The 23,790-nt window shown below is 41.5% G+C and overlaps 1 protein-coding gene across 3 annotated transcripts in view; it reads right to left on the bottom strand.

The window, feature by feature from the left end:
- Positions 1–19,980, bottom strand: part of MYH7B (myosin heavy chain 7B) — a 53,956-nt gene extending 33,976 nt beyond the window's left edge. Inside the window, exons 1-9 of one of the 3 annotated variants that reach the window (XM_053393906.1) lie at positions 19,873–19,980; positions 18,375–18,522; positions 15,687–15,790; positions 10,060–10,203; positions 9,346–9,502; positions 7,264–7,291; positions 3,929–4,025; positions 3,130–3,153; positions 8–100 (exon numbers count right to left, since the gene is read on the bottom strand). In XM_053393906.1, coding sequence (XP_053249881.1) covers positions 8–100; positions 3,130–3,153; positions 3,929–4,025; positions 7,264–7,291; positions 9,346–9,502; positions 10,060–10,203; positions 15,687–15,790; positions 18,375–18,471 — 744 coding nt within the window. In that variant the 5' untranslated portion in view covers positions 18,472–18,522; positions 19,873–19,980. Of the gene's footprint in view, positions 1–7; positions 101–3,129; positions 3,154–3,928; positions 4,026–5,303; positions 5,639–7,263; positions 7,292–9,345; positions 9,503–10,059; positions 10,204–15,686; positions 15,791–18,374; positions 18,523–19,872 lie in introns of those variants that run through there. The other 2 variants (XM_053393908.1, XM_053393907.1) reach the window with 2 other exon arrangements.
- Between the last annotated feature and the right edge of the window lie 3,810 nt (positions 19,981–23,790).

Below are 23,790 nucleotides of genomic sequence, written 5' to 3'. Positions count from 1 at the left end.
TACTTACAAATCTTGAGGAATTGTCATTTCTCAGGGTTTTGGCATTGCCAAAGGATTCCATAGCAGGGTTAGCCTCAATGATTTGATCTTCAAGGGTACCCTAGGTCACATAAACATAGAATAGTTGAAATACCCAGTGTTGCAAGCCAGATTTATCTGAATACTGATGAGAGCAAGATGAGGAACACAACGTAGAGGATGCCTTTACTTTCTTAAACTTTGGCCAATACCAGCAGTTGCCTCCTGAATCACTGGCATGTGGCCCTTGGAAGGCTGCCCAGAAGAGAAAGCAGCTCTCAGGCTGAAAAAGGTTCTCTAACCCTCAATCAAGGGTAGCCTCCAAATGTTGTCGAAGTACAAACCCCATCATCCTTGACCACTGGCCAGACTGGCTGGAGCTCAGGGGAGCTGCACTCCAAAAACATCTCTAGGGCAGTATGTTGGCTACCCATATCTAGAAGAGTCCACTCATATTTCGGAGGCAGCTTGAGCCACATACATTCTGGAATCTGGAACACTGTGTTTGAGAGATGTTCTGAGACTACAGAACATCTGTAGGGGTAAAGGTACCCCTGCCCATACAGGCCAATCGTGTCCGACTCTACCCCTGCCCGTACAGGCCAATCGTGTCCGACTCTACCCCTGCCCGTACAGGCCAATCGTGTCCGACTCTAGGGTTGTGCGCCCATCTCACTTAAGAGGCCGGGAGCCAGCGCTGTCCGGAGACACTTCCGGGTCACGTGGCCAGCGTGACGAAGCTGCTCTGGCAAGGCAGCACCAGCGCAGCACATGGAAACGCCGTTTACCTTCCCGCTATAAAGCGGTACCTATTTATCTAGTTACATTTAGGGGTGCTTTCGAACTGCTAGGTGGGCAGGAGCTGGGACCGAACGATGGGAGCTCACCCCGCCGCGGGGATTCAAACCGCCGACCATACGATCAGCAAGTCCTAGGCACTGAGGTTTTACCCACAGCGCCACCCGCGTCCCGAGACTACATATAAGCAATGCAATGAGAGAGAACAATGCTTCTTACTGGAGAAGGCAGAGAGAACATACAAAGGAAGCATCAGGGTTCTTCCAGATGGGTGTTTATTGTGGGATCAGCACTCCTCAAGTATGGAAGTTGTTTTTATTTTTTTTACAGTGTCCACATGACGTCATTGTCATCAAAATACCAGCTCATATCTCCCTGCCTTCCCTTTAATCTGGATTTGCCCTTTCCAGAGAAAATCCAATATTATTTAAACAAAAACAAAAAAACAGCAACAACTGATGCCAAAGACCCATGTGCAACATCCCAGTCTACAGTATTATGCCTCCATCTGGAAGCACCCTCAGGCTACTTATGAAGGTGTCAGTATGTCAGAAATGAACAGATGGACATAGGAGCCTGAACCACAAACATGGGGTGTAAATTCAGTCTTGGATAGTTAATCTGGGCCATTAATACAAAAGTAACAGAGGATTTGTTTGCTTCTAATTATGCTTCTTGTGTTGGCTTGGAATGCAACACCATTGAAATGATGTGTTCTGAAAAATGGAGATTTACATGTTATATTACCACCACTCATTCAAAAGGAAAGGAAAGACACCTATTCTTTTTCATGCCTTTAAAGCTTAAAAGATGAAGGGAAACTTAGAAAGCACTAAGTATGCAATCCTATACCCATTTTCCTGCGAGTAAAATCCACTACTCACTGTTAAGTAGGGTTGCCATACGTCCAGAATTTCCTGGATATATCTGGAATACTACAGCCACAAGCAGTGTCTGGGTGGAAATTGGCGAAAGGTCCAAGAGAATCCAGACATTTGGCAGCCCGTGTCAGCAGTGTCATTTTTCCTCAAAAATAACTCAAAAACGTCCAGATTTTCACTTTTTGAAATACGGCAACCCTACTGTTAAGACCATGTTCATGGAAGACAATCTAACTTGGCTACAAGTGATTGCCAAAGAAGTTGGTTAAGCTTAGACCCATTGAAACAATCAGGCCTCTGTTAGCTCCATTAATTTCAGTGGGTCTACTCTCAGTAAAACTTTATTGACTACCACCCCACAGTACTGAATTATAAGAGAAGAGCAAAAGAACTAGAATAAAATGAACAACTTCTAAATATCTAAACAACTATTGAAATGCACACACATTTTACCGTTTAGCAGATTAAAGGCAAAGAATGAAGAGTTGTTGCTTTTCTACAGATTTTTGGAAACACCCTATAATATTCCTTTAGTGAGATGCTTTGTATGTTAACAAAGTCCTATATTATATAGGATATATTTCTGGACACTAGAATGAAGCCAGAAATGCTGATTCACGCAATCATTCTGCTTGCAGTGGTCAGCTAAAATTGCCAGATGTATCAGCTCTGCATCTGGTGCCAAGTGGTCACATGCAGCCACCATAGGCACTTTTGGATGATCAGCTTATTGAATATGCATCCTGATTTGTTTGCAGGGAGGTTAGATTATGTTGAGCCAAAGCAAATGTTACCTTACACGAAACTGATCTTTTGGGGAAGCTGGTTTGTTGCACAAGACCTCCCAATCAACTATAATAAAAGTCTAGAAATACTGTCCCCTTCATGGATCACTGCCTTGTCGTGGCAAAGGGGCTTGAATAACCCCGAGAAGATATGAGCTATGATGTGCAGGGCCACCCAAGATGGACAGGTCATAGCTGAGAGTTTAGACTAAATGTGATCCACCTAGAGAAGGAACTGGCAAACAACTCCAGTATTTTGCCAAGAAAACTCCATGGACATAAAAAAGGAGAAGCTTTGAGGAGAAAGTGAGAGTTTCCAAGGCATGCTCTGGTTCATGGGGTCATGGAGAGTCGAATATGATTAAGATGACTAAACAACAGAAAGAAATACTGTGCCATGCACAAGACCAAACCTTTCCCATGCTCAAATGGTCCAAAATGGAAGTCAGTGGACAAAAGGTTTAATCATATGCACAGCTTCTGCTTCATATGGGCAACTAGCCACAGGCAAGGAGCAGGAAAGAGCTGCCATGAATCTGATGATCATGTTGCCTGCTCCTCGGGTCCCATTTTCTTGGAACTAATAAGGTATTATTTTATCTCTCTGCCTTTGAACATGAAGTCAGTTATTTCTTTTAAATACTTACCCCAGTTTTAGTGGCAGGAGCTTGCTATAACAAAAGATAAGAAAATAGCATTACAATTCCAGAAATATAAAACCAGTTTCACAGAAAGTTCCATCCAAAGAGGAGGACATTTCAGATTTGTCCAGAATAATGTTAAAAAAGTTTAACTGTTTAAATTTTAAAATCCCAACTTTTTATTATTCAAAAAACCCACTAAAATATGTTAAATAGATTAGATCAAGATCAAGAACAGCATCAAGAAGCAAGAGGGTTAAAATCAAAATCCAGGGAAGGAAAACAATGCTGGTGAATTTCTTTTGGCGTAACCCAAGTCCAAAAATAATCAAGAAGTAAGAAGGGTATTTTTAAAAAGAAAAGGAAAAGGAAAAAAGGAGTGTGAGAAGACAAAGAAGAGAGTCAGAAAACATACAAGATGAAAAAGAATCAAAGGGAACAGTATAGATAACGGAAGGAGGGGATCACAAAAAGCAAGGCTTAAAAGAAAGAGTTACAAGAATGCCTTGGGGAATTTCCCCCATTTTCAGAAAAGAAAAACTGTCGAGTGGAGGAAAAAGCCAGTGACTTAAAAATTCCGTAAAGCAGCCACCACTTGGGGTTTTTAGCAGCGCCCACTTTATGAAACCTTTTCCCTCAGAGCAATTTTTTCAAGCCTTGCTTGTTTCAAAGTAAAAGAAAAAGTCACGTCCACCACGCACGCTGCCAAACACAAAAGAAGACCAAAACAAAACAAAACAAAAATGAACAAAGAAAACAGCCAAAAAGAAAAAGGGGAAAAAAGGTTTTCAAATGAGGGCCTTACTCCTTTCTTGCCCGGAGAGTCACCCAGGGCTGCGACAATGGCAAAGTACTGAATAACCCGCTTGGTGTTTACAGTCTTACCAGCACCAGATTCTCCGCTTAGAGTAATAGAAATACACAGATCAAGAACACGAAGCAGCTACGGTCAAAGGTTATTTCACAGGCACACAGAAACAGCTAGCCAATATCCCACCCACCCAGAAATATTCAGCAGAGTTGGGGGGCATGTGGGGAGGGTTGTTTATTTGGGTATGGTGGCATCTGGCATGCAGGGGGCATTTGAATGAGAGTTGTCCAGGGTAGAAGTTCCCCCCAAAAAGCAAAGGTGATGTGACATGGGGAAAAGCTTCCTGACATTGCTTCTGAAATGGTGTGGGAAACTGATGTCCCTGCTGGATTGAAAATGTGTCCCCACCTGCAGGCGGAAAGACCTATATCAGATTTGGCACACATGGGTTCCTTGTGCTGCAAGGGCTGCCTTCAAGGGAGCAGCGAACATGTAGTTCAAGCATAAGGAAACCTGTGGCCTCAGTGGACTACAACTCCCTTCATTCCTGACCATAGGTAATGCTGGCCGATGATGATGCCAGTGGGAGAATCACAGGTTTAACCCCTTGCCCTGATGTAAATGCACCTACATTTTGCTCCTAGAGCAACAGCAAATAATAATAATAATAATAATAATAATAATAATAATAATAATAATAATAATAATAATTTATTATTTGTACCCCACCCATCTGGCTGGGTTTCCCCAGCCACTCTGGGCGGCTTCCAACAAAGATTAAAAATACATTAAAATGTCACCCATTAAAAACTTCCCTAAACAGGGCTGCAAAGGGTGCAGATTCATAGTGTATATCTTGTAAGAGCTTTTACAAGGCACACTTTAAATGGAAAAGGAAACAAGGCAGCTGAACTTGTTTTTCCAATGGGCCATTTTACTATGGGCAAAAATGAACTGGCTACAGGTGGTTAATAATCTTCCACTTTTATCTCAAGCCGAAAATGCATTTCCCACGAAGTTACTGGAAAGGAGGAGGAGATAGATTTTCCTTCCTTTTCGATACAAATCCAGAGAAAATTTAGTTCACCCATGGAATAGAAGCAGGGCCTCCAAGTATTCCTGGCCCAAGTCCAGCAGGCTGGCTGCAGGGTCCAGGCTTCTTTATCACATCAGCAGGCTAGTATCACCCTCCCTCCTGCCCCTTTCTCTGCAAAGCCCTCTGGCACTGGCCTGGCATTGATTTCATGCCTATAGTTAGCTGTTCTTCCATTGTAATCCCAGCACACAAAGAGACATGCTCGGCAGTGGGGGGAGCGAGGCCTCTGTAGGACAAAAGCCAAACATTGCACGCTATCAACCCCTGCTTTACCTAATTAGGCCATGGCCAAAGCTTCAAGCGTCAGGGGCTTCTGGCACTAGACTAGGCTTTATATAGCCTCCTCAACATGGCTGTTTGGGTTATCATGTCTTCCTCCTTCTCGCTCCTCTACAATTGGGCCTCAGCCACCCCAACATTCCTCCACAGCTGTGAGGTAGCCATTTCCTATCCTCCCCTTATCCTATCAGCTGCCTCTTTCTCTACCCCTACTTAGCTAAACCTCGTCTCCTTCCTTCAAGTCATTATCCTTCATAAGGCAACCACACCGTGTCTCTATTCTCTCTTTTAATCCCACCCCCCACTAGGGATGGAAGGATCTGTCAAATTTTTTTGTCCTAGTTTCTCATTTTTCCAATCTTGAAATCAGTTCTCCACATTTTGCAGCAATTTGTGATATATATATATATATATATTCCTCAGGAAAATCCACCAGCATTTTAGTGCAAATGTAGCCCGATAAACACATTTCTGGATGCAGTTTTGACTAATGTGCACATTTCTGCAAGCAATTTTCCCTAGTAAAATGCATTTTTTGTTCTTTTTCACATCCATTTTTGCACACTTTGCATATGTATGTATGTATGTGTGCGGGAGAGAATTTCAAAGCATAGCCATGTTTCAGTTTGCATATTGTTTTGGAAAGTGTGGATTTGAGAGATTTAGCTTCAAATGAGAACCTGAATACAATTCCTCCCCCCCCCCCATCCTTATCCACACATATGCATTGCTCTCCAATTTCTTTGGAGGGTGACTCCATGAGTTCTATGAATTAAAAGTGAAACGGTGAAAATGATATGTGTCACTCTAAGAGAGCAATATTTTGCTTGTGATCAGGTGGCCTGCACACCCTGTGACCATCCAAGCTGAATACAGCCCACCAGCCACATCAGGCAATGGAAGAAACCCATGTTTTCTTACTGTCTGATAGCAGCCACAATACCAGGTTATAGCAATGAAAACTAGGCAGGGTGACTATACATTATCTGAATACCCATTGCTGGGGAACACGAGGAGGAGAATACTATTGCACCAATGTCCTTGTGAGATTCCCAGAGGCATCAGAATGGCCACATGGGGAAACATGATGGCTGGCTTTCCAGAAGGGCTCATCTCATGTTCCAATATGATGTTCTTAGGGGAGCTGTTATGGAACACCTGGCAAGATGCAACACGCGATTGCTGAACAGTGTCATGTTCATGGGTCATGAGTTGTGCAGGCTTGCTTTAGTTTCATTCTGCCATCTTGGGATATTTGCTATGGAAATGGATTGGTTGAACAGGACCTACCCCACCCCACCCCAGTTTTGTGCCCTAGTAATAACTAGTCACATTCAAAGAAGCAGACAGGAAATACAAATAAACAACATATGAGCAGCCACACAATGAGAGGAATTTTCTGCCCTACTTTTTGTTGGCAGTGTACTCCTGGAAGGGCTATAGCAGCTGTTAGCTGACATGTAAGAGCCAGAAATTCTGCCGTGTGTGTGTGTGCTTGTGCTTAGGCAACAAACTGAAGGGAGTGTAAAGATCCTACAGCGCAGCCAAACCATTTGGCTTTCTCAAACAGGGAGACAGGGGCGTTTCCTCCACCTGCAGTTTCTTTTCATGCATAACCAATATTGTGAGACCAGGAAAGGATATCAGACCTTGCATCTTAAGGGCACTCCCAGATGACCTGTTTATTTACATTCGTCCTCATTTCTTTGCAGGGAGATTAAACGATGATGTTGCCTCAAAGGAAGGGTTATCCTACCCTTTCCACTGCATCCTGTCACTTTCTTTATAGCAAAAGGCCACAGCCTTTGAGGTTGCACAAGAGTTCACAGTCAACTATAATTGGACAACTTGCATTTGCTGGTATGTGATTGAATCCCACCACAAAATAGTTTGGAAGTGCCCTAGCTTGCAGGCAATACAAAACAGAAAACAGACTTATAAAGACAGAACTTACGTGATGAGCATAGACTGGTTCTCACGATCTGGAAGACAAGAAGCAGGACTGTTAGACTCAAACAGTTACTTTCAGGCTCTGCCACTGGTTCTTCATATTATGATTCCAGACAGGAAGCTCCTAGCACAATCTGATCACTGCTTTGCTTTTTCAGTGTTAAGCTATATGAAAAATTGCTGTTGACTGTCGACACTGTCCATGACATCATAGTTTTTGTGTATGCACATTCCACTAAGGCCACATGCACACCATACATTTAAAGCACTATGGTACCACATTTAAACAGTCATGGATTCCCTCCAAAGAACTCTGGGAGCTGTAGTTTGTTAAGTATGCTAAGAGTCGTTAGAAGAGCCCTATCCCCTACTATAGAGCCACAATTCCTAGTTAGCTGGGAAGAGAAATTGATGGTTAAACCACTCTTGAGGATTAGATCTCTGTGAGGGGAACAGAGGGTCTTCTTCTTAGCACCAACACTTCTTAGCACCCATAACAAACTACAGCTCCCATGATTCTTTGGAGGAAGCCAATACTGTTTCAAAGTGGTATCATTGTGCTTTAAATGTATGGTGTGAATCTGAACACTTCACCGTCCACCGTAATAAATCTGGCCTTAGTTCCCTCCACCTCAGTAGGCAGATCATGATGGGACTTGACTAGGATTCAACCTGACTATCCCTCCCTACATAGGAAGCCGCTTTATTCTGAGTCACACAATTAGTCCATCTAGCTAAATACTGTCAACACTGACTAGCAGCAGCTGTCCAGGATTTCAGACGAAATAATTCCCAGCCCTACCTGGAGATGACAGGGATTGAACCAATCACCGTCTGCAGGCAAAGCAGCTGTTCTGCTACTGAGCTTCAACTCTTTTCTTCCAGTCTAGTTCTTTTTTTACTGAATATGCCTGCAGCTGTAGGTGACTGTACTCAGACTGGTAGCCCCTCCCTGTTTTATCTCAGTGATTCCAGCTGAGAAGGAAATTAGGGCTAGCACTCAGCTGCAACTCAAGTTTATAGCCCTATTTCCATACTTATTCTCCTATACTCATAAGTACACCGCCCCACCCCACCTCCGTGCTACTATGGTGCCAAACTAGTTTTTGTGGCACTCCCAAGGTCCCCTAAAATTTGACCCTTTAAAAATCTAATTATTATTGTTTTCCAGTGCTCTTGTGGTCTTCAGCTTTGATTCTGTGATGCCAAAAAATGTGACACACACCCACACCCTCCTGCCCCAAAATGTCCCTTTAAAAAAAGGGCCACACACACTTTGACCACACACACTTTCACATAGGTGTTACTGTAAGTGGGTTGAACACAGGTCAGTTAGCCACCCCTGCCATATAGCAATGCCAAATAAATTCGCAACACATCAAAGAGAACGACCAATATGCAAGGCAGAAGCTCTGCTGATGCAGCGGGTTTCCAGGCATACAACAGAACTTCTTCCTCTCCCCTCCAGCCTTCTGCATCAGCCCAAGGGAGTTGCAGGACCCTCCAAGGCAGATCTTGTGAGAGCACAGGGGAAGGAAACCATACGGGCGCAGCCCTAGAATTCCAGCTTAACGTTCTTACTTATTTGAATTCCATATGCACAGAATTTCTGATGCAGGGGAACATTCAGATATGCCATCCCTCCCACATCTGCATTCTGAAGTGCTACAGTCCCTTTCTGAATGCACTTGCTTAGGAAGCTAGTAGTCTGCTAGCAGTGCAACATCCGAAGCAGGGAACACGGAAGATTACAGCAGTCTATTGGCAGTAAGAAAAACACCGCAAGATGCATTTTTCTAATCGCCAAAATTTCTGCCATCTTATCTTCTCTCTTTCCCTCTCTCTCTGTTTCTTACATTAATTCTCACACAGAGAAACAAACAGAAAGCATTTAGAAAATTAAGAGCTTCATTGCCTCTGGGACAAAAGACTGTTTTCCTCTCTGTGAGTTTGGTACGCAAGAGAAGTACGAAGGTGATCAAATAAGAGTTGGGGCAACGCTAGGGATGTTTTAATGCAATGGCTAAGACTACGCTAGCTTTGAACTTCCTTCCCACAACAATGAGACAATGGATAAGATACTTACTACGTAACATGTCGTTGTAGGCATTGTCTGCAATGGAATAAATGTGGGGCGGTGCCTCAGACCTCCGCTTGCCCTTATAGGCTGCTACCACAGGAGCAGTATAGACTGGAAGCCATTTATATGGGTTTATGGTAACACAGAACAAGCCCGAATATGTCTGAGAGGAAAGAAAAAGTAAAAATACATCACCATTTAGTCCCATTTCGGATGGGACAGAAGATGGCAGCCACCCCACCAACATATTTTGGACTTGTGTGTGATTCTTCCTCAGGAACATCTTATTTCTGGCTGTCATGAAGCCTAATATGAAATAACTATAACAAATGCAGATTAAAAATGCACCCTATTAAATCTCTTTGCTTGCAACCCTGCTACTGAAACCTGAATTGGAACCTATGCTTGGGAACAAATATTATTTACCCACTCTTCTGAGTCACGCAGTATCAACACTTGTATGTAGATATTCTCTCACACACATCACTGGACATTTTCTAAGTGAACATCTAATCAAAGGTACCAAGCAGCTACTCTCTATGTGTCTAGAACCAAAATTTGGGGAACATTTCTAATATAATGGAAGTTAAAGCAGGGGGTGGGGTGAGATTTTGTGACACAAACCTTGCTATTTGGGATAGCAAAAGGATGTGAAGTGGGAGAAATCTGTTCTGAGTCTTTTGAGTCAGACATATGACATGGTACCCTTGTCTTACTTACGTAGATCATCCACTTGGCATAACGCCGTTTCAGGTTATGCAGCACAGAGGCCTCATTGAGATGAGTTAACATAGCCATGTCTTCAATCATGTCGAATTTGGGAGGATTCACTTGTTGAATGTCATCCTCCTTTACAACGACAGTCTGCAGGGATTAAACAGAAACATTTTTATAAAGGGATTTCTTAAGAAATGTTCTCTTTTCTTAATAAGGATGTTGAACTGCAGTGGTGGAATGGTGGAATTTATTCTTACTTATTATTAAATCCAATAAAAATGTATTTTGAAAACGAGGTGCTGTTTGTGTCAGATTTTCATATTGCCATCCTTGGTTTTGTTTTCTCTGCTTTGGTCTTATCTTGTAAGTGTAATGAAAGCCTGTAATACTTACTACAAAAAGCAAAGCAAAGGAGGTGCTGTTGAAACCCATAAGCAGGAAATAAAAGTGATGGCTTTCCCCTTCATTGAACACTTTTGGTTAAGAGGTCTTTAAAAAGTTTGGTCTAAAGGCTGCACTGCCACTAGTCATCACATATAACATTTGGACATTGTGTTTCATGCAACAGATGAGCCATTTGACCCCATAGCAATATCCTCCTATGAAACTTCCTTTGTGGTATTGGCCATACACAAGGAACACTTTAGATTAATTCTCCAGCTCTTTTTCCTAGACTAGAAATATATGAAGACAGACTCTTGGTCGCAGCACTTTATTGGGCAAGGACCAGCAACCCAGCTCCACATATGGGACATGGAAGTAAATCCCATTGACTTTCAAGAGTGGAGCCTTAGGGATTTAATAGGGCTTAGTCACATCTTGTCGTGACTCCTGTAATTGCACTTCAATTGCTCCTGTGGTGCAATGCAGCGGCTGCTGTCAAGGGTTTCTATGGATAAATATAACCTAAACAAAATAATATGCCACAGGGTTTTAATCAGGAAGGTTTGAGGTTATTTAGACAAACAGCTGAAGTATACAATTCATTACTTATAATAACTGGAATTAGTTTGATCCTATAAATCTAAGAACTGGAATAACTATCATATTACACATCTGTGCCTGATGAGAATGAATTGCATTTAACAAATGTTAAAGCTCATATGAAAAAAAAAGCCTTGCCAGTATCAGCTTAATTAGGAAGACATGACTAGTGGTTAAAAACATAACAAAATAACCTGGAAGCTTGAAGAAACATAGCTAGGCATTAGTGGAAGTCTGCTGAGAAGTAGATAGCTGGTCCCAAGGACTGAAAACAATATTAGTTATATATCTATTTGGTTGGTTATTAATAATTGGATTCTAAGCCATGCTGTTCCCAGATAATGATGGTTAACAATGTATAACATATGCTAAAATATATTCTTAAAATTCCTATAAAATGTATATCTATATCAACATAAAATGACCCGGAACAAATCTTGGTTTGGGCTCATGGTTAGTGAGGAGAGAGCTAAACTATGAGCCCAGACTAAGAAAACATGCTAAGGCAAACCTTGGCTTAGCTCAGCACTGTCCAGGTCTAAAAAAAGACAAGGGGAGAGTTAAGGGGCTGCGAGCTCCCCTCCAGGACCCCACACCTTCACAGTCTCAGTAAGCCCTACTTTAACTTACTGTGTCATGTGACCCAGCCCAATAAGTCAAATAGTGTGTTCGTAGTGGTGGTGGCCAATCACAGCATGCTCTCCCCAGGGTGATATGCCTAATGCCTGTTTTAATAACTTTTAGGCACCAGTTGAAGATCCTCCACGGTTTTAATAATACTGTACTGTTTTTATCAGTTCATTGCTGGTTTGTTGCTGATGTTTTTATTGTTAGGTGTCTCTTATTGCTGTTTTCCCATCATTTTTAACGCAGCATTTGGTTTTAAGTCAATTGCTTTAATTCTTGCTACTAACAAAGGGTAAAATAGAAATATGTTAAATAAACATCATTGGCTTATTGAATTTGCCCCACAGAACAGTGGCTCTCCAGGGTCTCTGAGACAGGTCTTCCCTTGCCACAATAGGAGGTGCCAAGGAAGGAACATGGGATATTATCCATGCAAAATGTGTGTTCTACCTCTGAGCTCGTGGTTGACATCTGGTGCATTTCCATGGGGAAGAAAATTCTAGATCTGGAGAAGCGTAACCCAAATTAGTGTATTGTCCTAAAAGGTAATGGGAAGGAAGTGTAGAGCTGAATCTACAGATGCTTGGATCAACAAGATATAGGGATGTTGTTGCTGCTGTTGTTTTATTCATCTTTATGCACAGTTCATCAACCAGAGCTGCAAGGAAAATCTCAGTACTACAGCTAGGTTGAAAGGAAAAGCTACCCAAAGCCTGAAGCAGGAAGCCATTAGCCATCTTGCTGTCACTCAGAAGTTTGAAGATAAGAGTTATTAGATGTTGAATTAACATCAAGAGAAGGTTTTATGTAAACTGTGCTATTTTTACTGTTGTTGTCTGAGCCTGGCTTTGGCTGGGGAGGGCGGGATATAAATAAAAAAAAATTTATTATTATTATTATTACTTTAATTAGGACTGCAACATATAACTGATTCAGCAGTTTGATTAATGGGTTCAAATATTTTTAGTGACGATGTACCTCATCTAATTTGATGGACAGCTGATTATAATTTTTAATTCCTGTGCATAATAAACAAAAATTCAGATGGCAAACACACCATCTTAAATTAGGTATTTCTTTTTGTCTCTCACTGAGCAGGTCTATTTGGATGTTTGCCTGTTGAGGGTAAAGTGGGGTCCAATGTAGTAATCCCTGCCAGCTGTAGCCTCAGACCTTAATGTGCTGTGTGGAAGGAAGATTGTTCACACATTCAGCTGAATGTGCTTAGAATTCTCCCTATAACCAGGAACATCAATCACACGGGGTTTCCAATTGCAGCGAGGCATCTAAGTGCTCTCAGCCAATGCACTAAGAATTTCTTTTTGGGCTTTCCTTTCCTGAATAATGCGGGAAGGTTAGGGTGGTTTCCGCAGGGCCAACATGTGTGGAGAAGTTGAAGACGGGGCCAGTCCTTATAACACCTATTCTAAAAATGTCTGCTGCACCACACACAACCATCATCCTAAAAAAGGAATGATTTTTAATGCTTTTTCCTCACGTGTCAATTTAATTGGGGACTGGTTAATGGACTAACTAAATGGACTAATCATATTAATTGACTAAGATTAACTGAGAGACTGACCTAGTGGGTTTTTTAGCAGCTGCTGGGTTATTAAAAACTATCAAGCGTTCTGCCACCTTGAAGAGCAACTCAATAAAGGCAATAGAAATCAGAGTACAAACTTTATTCCCATTTAAATCAATGTAGCAACTGAGTACTGTGAATAGATATAGCACCATAGAAATCAAGTACAGATATCAACATTGTGTTGCTTGCTTATCCACTTTTCAAGCATTCAGTCTAGAGATAGTGAAGGTATAACAGAGGGCATTGCATGTCCATATGTCTGTGTATAAGATCTCTGCAGATAATTTAATGAAGATATGTGTGTTATGGGCAAAGCCTGTCACTGCAATGCCTGGTTATCTTAGACTGAATGCCTGGTAAGGGTTAATGTAAATGTAAAATTGCTTTTTAAAAGCCTAATGGGTATTTATAGCACTAGCAGCAGCAGTAGCATCAGTTCTCAATAAATGTTAAAAAATCATTTTGTACAGATATCTTGCTTGTTAAGTCAATTCCCTGAAAAAATAGTGGCTGACAATTCTACAATAAATGCATCATTTACAAAAAAAAAAAAAAAAACAATTTAGGTGATTTCTATTTCCTGCGTGTAGATTGATAGACCATAGCTTATCTGAGAAGAAAACCTAGCCTATTATTTTTCTATTATTTCCTGAACCAAGCTGGATAATCAAATCCATTGTAGCAACCAGATAAACAAAATAAGTCATTACGGCTATGGAATGTTGTCACAGCTGTCAGGTTGAGACAGTTGATTGCCTGAGGGTAAATTAGGGGACAAGGAAAGGTATTTCACTAATTCTTTCAACACTTTTCCTTAAAAGGAATCTTCTTGAAACTATATGCTTGTGCTATTTGGAAGGATTGAGTTGTAAGGAAAATTCATGTCAAAGTCATAAAATTCATCGACAACCAAACTATTTTTCATTGCTAAATTGAAATTATGTTGTTCTGCTGTTGAATTAACGTATGTGAAGTTGCTCTCATATTTAGGAAAAAAGCACTATAAAAATTAAAAGTATATTAGGAGTAGGAGTAGTACTATATGAGTAGTAGTAGCAGTACTACTATTGTGAGAGGGAGGCAGGCAGGCAAGGATAGCATCTGCTCCTATTCCAGCAAAATAATTCCAGTATAAATAATTGGAATAAATAATAATTGTTTCATTTGACTGTGTAGCAGGTGGTTCTTGCATTACAGCAGTGGTATAATTCCTGCTCCTTTGTGTCTTTGCCTCACATTATTCCAGGATTTTAGTTTATGTTTGTTTTTATTAAAAGATTTGTAAACAGCCATTCAGGACATAAAAGCCATCACAGGGCAGTGTGCAGTTCTCAGGAAAGCATAATGAGAGGGATACAACATGGCACTAAGGAAATTGTTTCATCAGTGTAAGCGTTTCCGCTTGCCTGATAGAAGAAAATCTCCTCTCCCTGTACTGTTCTGAGGAAACTTCTGGCCCTTCAAAGCAGATTGGGGTGGGGGCAGCGAGGAGATAGGAGAGAAGGGGAGGGACTTCGTTATGCTAGTGCAGGGGTCAGCAAACTTTTTCAGCAGGGGGCCAGTCCACTGTCCCTCAGACCTTGTGGGGAGCCAGACTATATTTTTTGGGGGAAATATGAATAAATTCCTGTGCCCCACAAATAACCCAGAGATGCATTTTAAATAAAAGGACACATTCTACTCATGTAAAAACACGCTGATTCCCAGACCATCCCTGGGCTGGGTTTAGAAGGCGATTGGGCTGGAACTGGCCAACCAGGCCTTAGTTTGCCTACCCATGTGCCAGTGGGTAGTTGAAAATCCATAATCAATCCTAAAGGAGATTCACCCTTTAAAATGAGGAGTGGAAATGAACCCTAGAGACAGCAGATTGAAATGTTAAAATCTTAACCCAGCTTTCAAAAAACAACATAATAATGATGAAGCCACACAAATTTCAAGCCTGGTCTTAACAGGGGAGACTACATGGGAGGGAATGATAATGAGGTTATTTCCCATGCTTGAATTTTTTTTATAAGACATCTGAAGGCAGCCCTGAATAGGGGAGTTTTTAATGTTGTTTTATTGTGTTTTATATTTTGTTGGAAGCTGCCCAGAGTGTCTGGGCAACCCAGTCAGATGGACAGCATATAAATAATAAAAAATATCATCATCATCATCAACCAAACAAGATCATTGCGCCTCTCCTGTGTTATCTGTCCCAGAAGAGTAGCATGTGATGGAGCCCTGGGAAGCTCCTGTAACATAAGAGCCACTTTTAATTCTTGATGATTGCAGAAGCGTCAGTAAGAACTGTGGCCAATGTGACATGTTTAAGCATATTTCATCTCCCTCCTTTCCTCTGCCATATGCCCTCATGCAGGCTCCCTTTCCTTTTCAATTCCTCCCTGCCACATTTCACTGTCCGCCCATCAGTATGGAATTCTTTTACCTTTTTGTCTTTTGTTTCCACAGTGACTTTGCCACCAGAGGATTCTTTGACTTCCACTTCAATATATGCTTCCTTTTCATCCGGGATCCAGGCCCTCTTCTTTCCTTTATGACCCCCGAAAGAGACAAGAGAAATGAGAGCACTCCGGAAAAGGGAGCAATAAGGGTTACAATTCTTAGTAGTTTCCATACATGCACTTATAAAATTTAGCAGTACAACTGAACACAATAGTATTCTCCTCCTTTCATTCTCCAGCCAAGCCAATGGACCTGGAAATCCTGGGTATTGCAAGCTGATGTTGTGTAATTCTCACACCCACCCACCCACCTTGTTTTAGGATTGATTTGTGTATTTTGCTGCTACCTTATACAGTATGTCGTAAATCATATGAATCAAGGGCTAGAGCAGGGATAAATGGGGCAGGGATATTTAAGCAAGCCTTCCTATCTCAAATTTGTTGCACAATACTGCATAACCATGTCTCAAACTCAAATTTGTAATACCTGTAATAGTATTCATATATATATTTGTTGAAAGCATTTTTACCCTGCCCTCCAGGTGAAAAAGGCTTCTAGAGTCACTTGCAAAGACAACAAATAAGATGTTGGATTAAGTTTTATGGCTTTTTTGCTTTGCTTTGCTTTGCTTTGCTTTGCCTTGCCTTGCCTTGCCTTGCCTTGCCTTGCCTTGCCTTGCCTTGCCTTGCCTTGCCTTGCCTTGTTTGTTTGTTTTAAATACCCTGGAAGTTATCCAGAAGTCTTAAGATTACAGTGGTACCTCGGGTTAAGTACTTAATTTGTTCCAGAGGTCCATTCTTAACCTGAAACTGTTCTTAACCTGAAGCACCACTTTGGCTAATGGGGCCTCCTGCTGCTGCCGTGCCACCGGAGCCCGATTTCTGTTCTCATCCTGAAGCAAAGTTCTTAACCCGAGGTACTATTTCTGTTTTTTTTTTATTTATTTTTTTATTAAAGGATTTTTTTTTAACAACAAAAACATAACAATACAATACAATAAACACAACAAACAAACAAATAAAAAAACAAGTATAATTTCAAATCTTATTTTCTTGTACCTTACTTCTCCGACTTCCTCATGCCTCCCTTTTCTGTATTCCAATTTCTAATCATTTATTCAGCAAATCTTCCCTTATTTTAATTTAGTTTAATCTTACTTATTCTCCTTATCTTATCCATTACTAATAGTAACCATTTATTTTCTAATCCAACATCATTTTAACTTTCATTAATTTTATAATATTTCTTTAAGTAGTCCTTAAATTTTTTCCATTCTTCTTCCGCTCCGAGGTACTATTTCTGGGTTAGAGGAGTCTGTAACCTGAAGCGTATGTAACCCGAAGTACCACTGTATAGAAGTACACCTCTGTTATATGTTATAATGGCTTATAAATCTTTTAAAATATAGATAAAAAACACCAAGTATCCCTCATAATCAGTTTTTTTTTAAAGAAAACAAACTTCCAAAGATTGGACACACATTTTGAAATCCTAGCCAAATGCACAATTATTTCAGCTCTATCAAAGGCAAAGTTGCATTTGCCAGGTAAATGTTTGTGATAAAAAAAATCCAAGGATGTGTAGAAGAGACAATGACTGCAGTTATGAGCATAGTTAGGCTGCCTATATCCCATTGACTTCAGTGGGATTTAGGTGGATTAACTATGTGCATGATTGCAGACAATGATTGGCTGCATACACACAATACCTTTAAAGTATTCTTGCCTACTGGAGTTTACCCCTCACAGAGTTACTATTCTCAGCAACTCTTAACAAACTACTGTGCCCATAATTCTTTGAAGGGGGAAATGTGCTTCAAAAAGTGCTTTAAAGACATAGGGTGTATGCAACCATTATCTTGAATGATTTCAGAAATGGACTAGGAATTTCTAGAATCAGACACATGGAAGTTTGCTCTGGGACAATCCAGAAATCCATTGTTTCATGAGATGCTGAAATATAGCAGGTCTTTCTAGATTTTTGTCCGGTGACATTTGTCCCTGTTTCTGGATTTGCCTGTTGAGTCAGATGGAAAATGTATTTTAGGACAAAGAAAGCAATATTATGTTCCTGCATTCCTTGTGCATTAGCATTGGGGTATTTATTCTGAAACCAAACAGATCACTCCTGCAAATTGTAACAATGGCAGTGAATAGCCCACATGTAATATGATAATGGCAGAGGTGGATAGAATGAGTATCCATTTCTGGATACTCCTGCAGTCAATTGTTTATCCCTAGTGTGACAGATGGCTAAGAAACAGCTTCCCAAACTAAATTCTCCACAGGTTTCTAGAAAGCAGATACTTTTGTCTCACACAGTCCTTCCAGAAGTACATTGTTCACGTGTCCAATTTACATATTACAGTAGTGGTGTAATCGTCAAGAGAAACACAATCTTACTAAAGGTTTACCTACAAATTGCAAAATGGAGCTGTATGATTAGTAGAACTTATATACAGTAGTTGTAATCAGATTTCATAAACATTTGATTCAAATACTCTGAAATTAATGGGTTTTAATCTGCAGCAACACTAGGTAAACAAATGTTCTCCTAGGAGTGGTTATAATCGCCCCAATACATATAAGCAAATGATAGCAACACTTGATAAGAAAGAGAGGGAGGGGGTCATGGATACAAGGCCCCTTGAGAACAGTAAAAGTTGCATTACCATCAAATGGTATATTGTGATATTTTAACATCTCCTCATAACTTTTCCGGAGGTACTCAGCCGCCTCCCCAAACTCAGCCATGTCCAACATAGACATCTTGCCTCAAGGAGTAGCGCTCAACAGCAGAAAACAAATAATCTGAACACTCTAGAACATTGAGAAGAGAGAACAGAAACAAAGCATTAGCCCAGTTAGCTACAAAAAAACACAGTATCCCCCCCATGCAGAAAAATGCTATCCATTCATTTTCTGTCCTACCTAAACATAGAAAAGATTCTTCCAGTGTCAAAAGAAGAATTAGAACTTTCTTCTTTCTATCTTTCTTTCCCGGTATGTCCCTATAGACTTAAGTCCATCAACTTGTACTACATCTAAACAGAATAAATACCTCACTCCAATGTATCAGCCTACTGCTTTTCTGCTGGGTGAACCAAAGCCAGCTGTCTCTTGGCCAATGCATGCCTCATACATGGCAAACAACAGTTGTTTCAATATGTTCCTGGTACACTCCATCACACCTTTATTTCAAATCACTGACATAGCAATTTGCTTAATTAATCTGGTAACACAGTGATGGGATGACTTGCTTCTTGCTGAGACGATGGCTTATTTTTACAAGATTCCTTTTGGTCCCTTTACGTGTATGTGTTTTAAATGAGAAAGCAAGAGTGCAAAAGATCTCTTAATATATATATAGTAGGTGATCATGAATATGCATCCTTGCTTAAGAATGTAAGAAGCAGCTTGTTGGATCAGACCCAGCTCCAACTTATTCAACATTCTCTACAAAAATCCCAACAATCTGTAAGCACTAGTCAGTCAACTTGAAACTGGCCGGTGGTTCACTAGTGGACTGTGAGCTATCTACTGTCTGCTCCTGCCATACACTTTTGCCAATTTACATCTCAGAGATAGTTCTTTGCAGATGGTCCCTATGCTTCTGCTCTGATTGAGCTAGTATCTGCAGACCTGTCCATGCATGAGAGGTAATGAGGATGGTTGGAAGCCCGGCTTTGCATGAACTCTCTATCAAACTAGTGAAGAAGTTTGCTTGATGCATCCATTAATTTGACCAAATAAATTCCTAAGAAGACAAGGTTCCATTTAGAATTACACCAGAGTGGCGAGTGCAGCCAGACCATTAACTCCTGCAGGACCATTCATTGTTTTATAAGTGGCTATTGTTGACAACATTCCAATATAAAGTTGCTACAGCAACAAATAGTTCTCATATTCAGGATCCATGCATGCTAAAACACAACATCAATAACACACACTGTTGCTACCGGCTTTACTAAACTCAAATCTTAATAAATGCACATTATTCTTTTATCTTTCCCTTTGAACTCACCAACCCTGCACCAGCCTCATGAGTTAGCATGATAACCACAGACATCCTGTTCCTTATTCTCTTTTCTTTTCGAAAAGCCATGCTAAGGAAGGTAAGGTAACAGCACAGAACAAACATGCAACACAGACATGCTTTTGATTACCAACCTTGGCTACGGGGCTGAGTGACTGTGTGTGTGTGTGCTGTGAAGCCCCTTTTTATTGTGTCCCTCAAGGTCAGAGTAGGGAGAGATATGTCAGAAATTCCCATGTGTCATATCAGCTCCATTGGTGCTGCTGCCCTACTGCCCATAGAGACACAAAAGGCAAACTTTTATCTCTCTGCAAATGCGGGCTGGTTATTTTTACTCCTGTATTGTCAGGCGATTACAAAGGCAGAGAGTGGGGGCTCCAGCTTTGACAGGCAGCACAACCCTCTCTCACAGCCATTCTCTTCCAGAAGAGGAACACCACAAAATGCAATCGCATAATTTGTTCTTTCAGCCCCTTCTGTTGTGACCGTTTCAACTTTCGACCGCAGCCTTTGGCCTATACTCAGAACTTTCACGACCAGGAAGGTAATTGCTGAGCAGGATTGTTAACCATCCCTTCTTCAGGGATGCCACCAGTGATCTCAAACTCCAGATTCAAAAACAGTGGCATGGGTGACTCCAACTTCATTTAACTGCAGAGTGTTTGATTCAAAATATATCAAACCTGATTTTCAGTGGGATAAAGAAATGGAAAGGAACAGGGTTCAGTTCCCCTTGTGCTTTCTCCTGCTTTTTATTGCTTTATATTAATCAATAAGACCATTTAATATGACACTTATTTAAAAGCTCATGCAAAGGGAACATAGAATGAGGTGGGGAGAGGAAGGGCATAAATAGGAAATATTTTAAAAATTCCAGCCAGACTCAATAGTAGCAGGCTGAGGCAGTCAAATCCCGAGGAACAGTGCCCTCACTGACACGCCACCTGCCCCTGCTGGAGAAGTGGGAGTGGCGACTTCTAGCAAGAACTCTTAGAACTCTTGTGAGATCTTGCTGCCGCCACCACATTTCTTACGTCTCCCATGGTGGACGGTGCCACACATGGTGAGTGTAAAGAAACATTCTTGGTGACTTCTACACTGCTGCTAAACTCTCTCCCTTTTAAAACTTGTCAAAGCCCAACATCTGAGCATTTTGTAGAAGCACTTTCTGTTGGATTCATGTGATTCTGTGCTTGCTATATCATAGGGATCAGCCACTGGAGGTCTTCCAGAGCAGTAGGAATGGGGGTGGGATTCAGTTTAGTTTGCATTTCTAGGTGAACTTACTTAATTCCAAATTAATATGCAAACTGAAAACTGCAGCCGAAGATGTGCATATCTCACTAAAATGCCGCTGAATTTTCACAGAAATGCAAAATGCAGTGGAAATAAGAATTATTATTATTATTCTGAATTTGAGAGTGGAAAAATGAGAAGTGAAGAGAAACTGAAACGGACAGATTCACGCACTCCTGGGAGGCGGCTTCATAGCAGCAGTGAACCAAACTCCCAGCCCCTGCCTATTTATGGTGCAGCCATGTGAATGACGCTGGCTGGTACATGTGCACCATGCAGGTCCGAACTCTACTTAATGCCAGTTCGCCAGCTGAGCCTCATCAACTGGAATGACAGTGCTGACAGTCTGACAACAGTGGTGGGTCCCTGACATTTGCAAGGTGCTGACACTGAGCCTAATTCATGCTAAATAATCTGAATGGATTCCAGTAGGTTTCAGGTGTGTGGTGGTTAGCTGCTTGACACAGGACAATTGATATGTCTTATGGAAGCCTAAGAGCTGCTTGCTCCTTATAAACTTCTAACACACATCTTCACAAGTGACATTTCCTGGGCCAGTGGGTAGGGGTGGGGTGGGGAACAGAAGGACTCTGATGTCTTGGGCATCACAGCTAGCTTTGCCACTGGGTTGGAACTGGTAGTAGGGGTCTTGGCTGAGATGTTTAACTTGCTTGCTTGAATTTGGCAGAAGAGTCTAAATTAATGTTATGTTTTTAAAAAATGTGTTTTGGTTGGTCGCTTTAAGAAGGGCAGGATAGAAAAGCATATAAACCAATACATGTAGCTCATATTTGGGATCTTGAGTTATCTTTGCCAGGAGTACTCCATCACTTAAGGAGCTAATAAATACGGTATCTCCTCTCAGACAGTGCAAGTTGTATACCCTTTCCCTGGGATCATCTATATATTTATGACTAGCTATTTATTGCCTAGTCAGGGCCAGACTCCTCAACCTGCTCCTCCTCTTCAGCGTTGTAATCTCTTTTTTTATAATATTTTTTATTAATTCAGCATTGTAATCTACTTGTTTGTTCACCCAGACAAAACAGGTAGCAAGGAGGAGGAATAGATGCTTCAGTGGTGCCCAGTGCCCATTAGGACTGGCAGAAAAGCAAGGAGGCAGCAGTAGATAAACTCCAAGCCAAGGGCAAGGCAGAGCCAACTAATTCTAGTCCCCATTCTCCTCCTCCCTGCTGAGACAAAGGAGGAGGCTGTTGACTGGCTGGAATGGATGCAAGTAAGAAAGCAACAAAGTGAGTATTGGCTCAGAGGTTGGTGGGGTAGTGCCCTATACACCCAAAAGGACCAGCAATAATGAGGAAGAGGAGCAGGAGCTGGTGATAATGGCAGTGAAGTGGAAGACTCATTCAGGGAGAGGTGCCCACAGAGAATGTCTTGCCTGGAGCTAACACTGTGCTTGGTAGTGTTTGAATGTGTGTTTCCAAGAGCAAGCTCCTTACAGGCAATGACTTATACATTTGTAGAAGCTGGGCCCATGAAATGCTATGGGCACCCAGGTGTAACAACCTTATTAAAGCTAAGAGAGGGTGGAAAATGAGTGGGAGCCACATGCAAGAGCAAGGTAAAGGTAAAGGGACCCCTGACCATTAGGTCCAGTCGCGGACCACTCTGGGGTTGGGGCACTCATCTCACTTTATTGGCCGAGCGAGCCGGTGTACAGCTTCCGGGTCATGTGCCCAGCATGACTAAGCTGCTTCTGGCGAGCTGGAGCAGCGCACAGAAACGCCATTTACATTCCCACCAGAGCAGTACCTATTTATCTACTTGCACTTTGATGTGCTTTCGAACTGCTAGGTTGGCAGGAGCAGGGACCAAGCAATGGGAGCTCACCCTGGCGAGAGTATTCGAATCGCCGACCTTCTGATCGGCAAGCCCTAGGCTCTGTGGTTTAACCCACAGCACCACCCACATCCTGCAAGAGCAAGGTACTATATTGTAAATCACTCCAGGAGGCCTCATGATTTAAGTCCTATTGGTTTCAATGGGAATTAAGTGCAGCTAATGCCATTATCATTTTAAAAAAGTATCTTTCTAAAGAACATCAGTGGCAAGCTCTTTCAAAGCATGCAACAAACCAGGTGGGATACCCAACCATGTACAAAGGCTTGCAAGGCTTTGGGGAATGTAGAATTCCGTCTCATGTTACACTGGCTTCTCTGAAATCCCAAGGGAGGCTGCTGTGCTATTGCTAATCACCAGAGTCCCCTCCAGAGAAATATTTCTCTGTTAAGAAGCTCTGATAAAAGGCAGGAAGTGAGACGACTGCAAGCTGTTGGGGTCTTTTGCTGATAGGTCCTACCCTCAACACATCACTCCCACCAGTTGCTGTGAGAAGCAACCAAAGCAAAGGAGCTAAATCACAGATTAGATAGGGACAATCTGCAGGGGAGCTATTTTGGGCATATTTCCATTTTGTAAGACTAGCCACTTATAGGGAAGTGTTCGGGGATATCACAGTCTTGTGCCGGTTCTTGCACCCAGGGCCACACTAGTGGCAACATCATCATTATCAACAACAACTTTGTTGAGCTTCCTATGCCCTTGAAGCATTGCACAGACATTGTATCAGTTGTGGCACATCAGAAGGTGTTTGATTTTCCTGGACAAGAGTCACTAGCTTCTACTTTTAATATTAGATATGAAAGTATGAGGCACCTACTAACTCCAAAGAAAAGGAAGATGAGGAGAACCTGAAGAGATCATTCCATTGCTTAGGGAAGCTGATAGCTGATATT

Source organism: Podarcis raffonei, chromosome 6 (assembly GCF_027172205.1).
Source record: "Podarcis raffonei isolate rPodRaf1 chromosome 6, rPodRaf1.pri, whole genome shotgun sequence".
In the NCBI taxonomy this organism is placed as follows: domain Eukaryota; kingdom Metazoa; phylum Chordata; class Lepidosauria; order Squamata; family Lacertidae; genus Podarcis; species Podarcis raffonei.
Note: the sequence above shows the minus strand (reverse complement) of the source record. Positions and strands in the feature narration are given on the sequence as shown.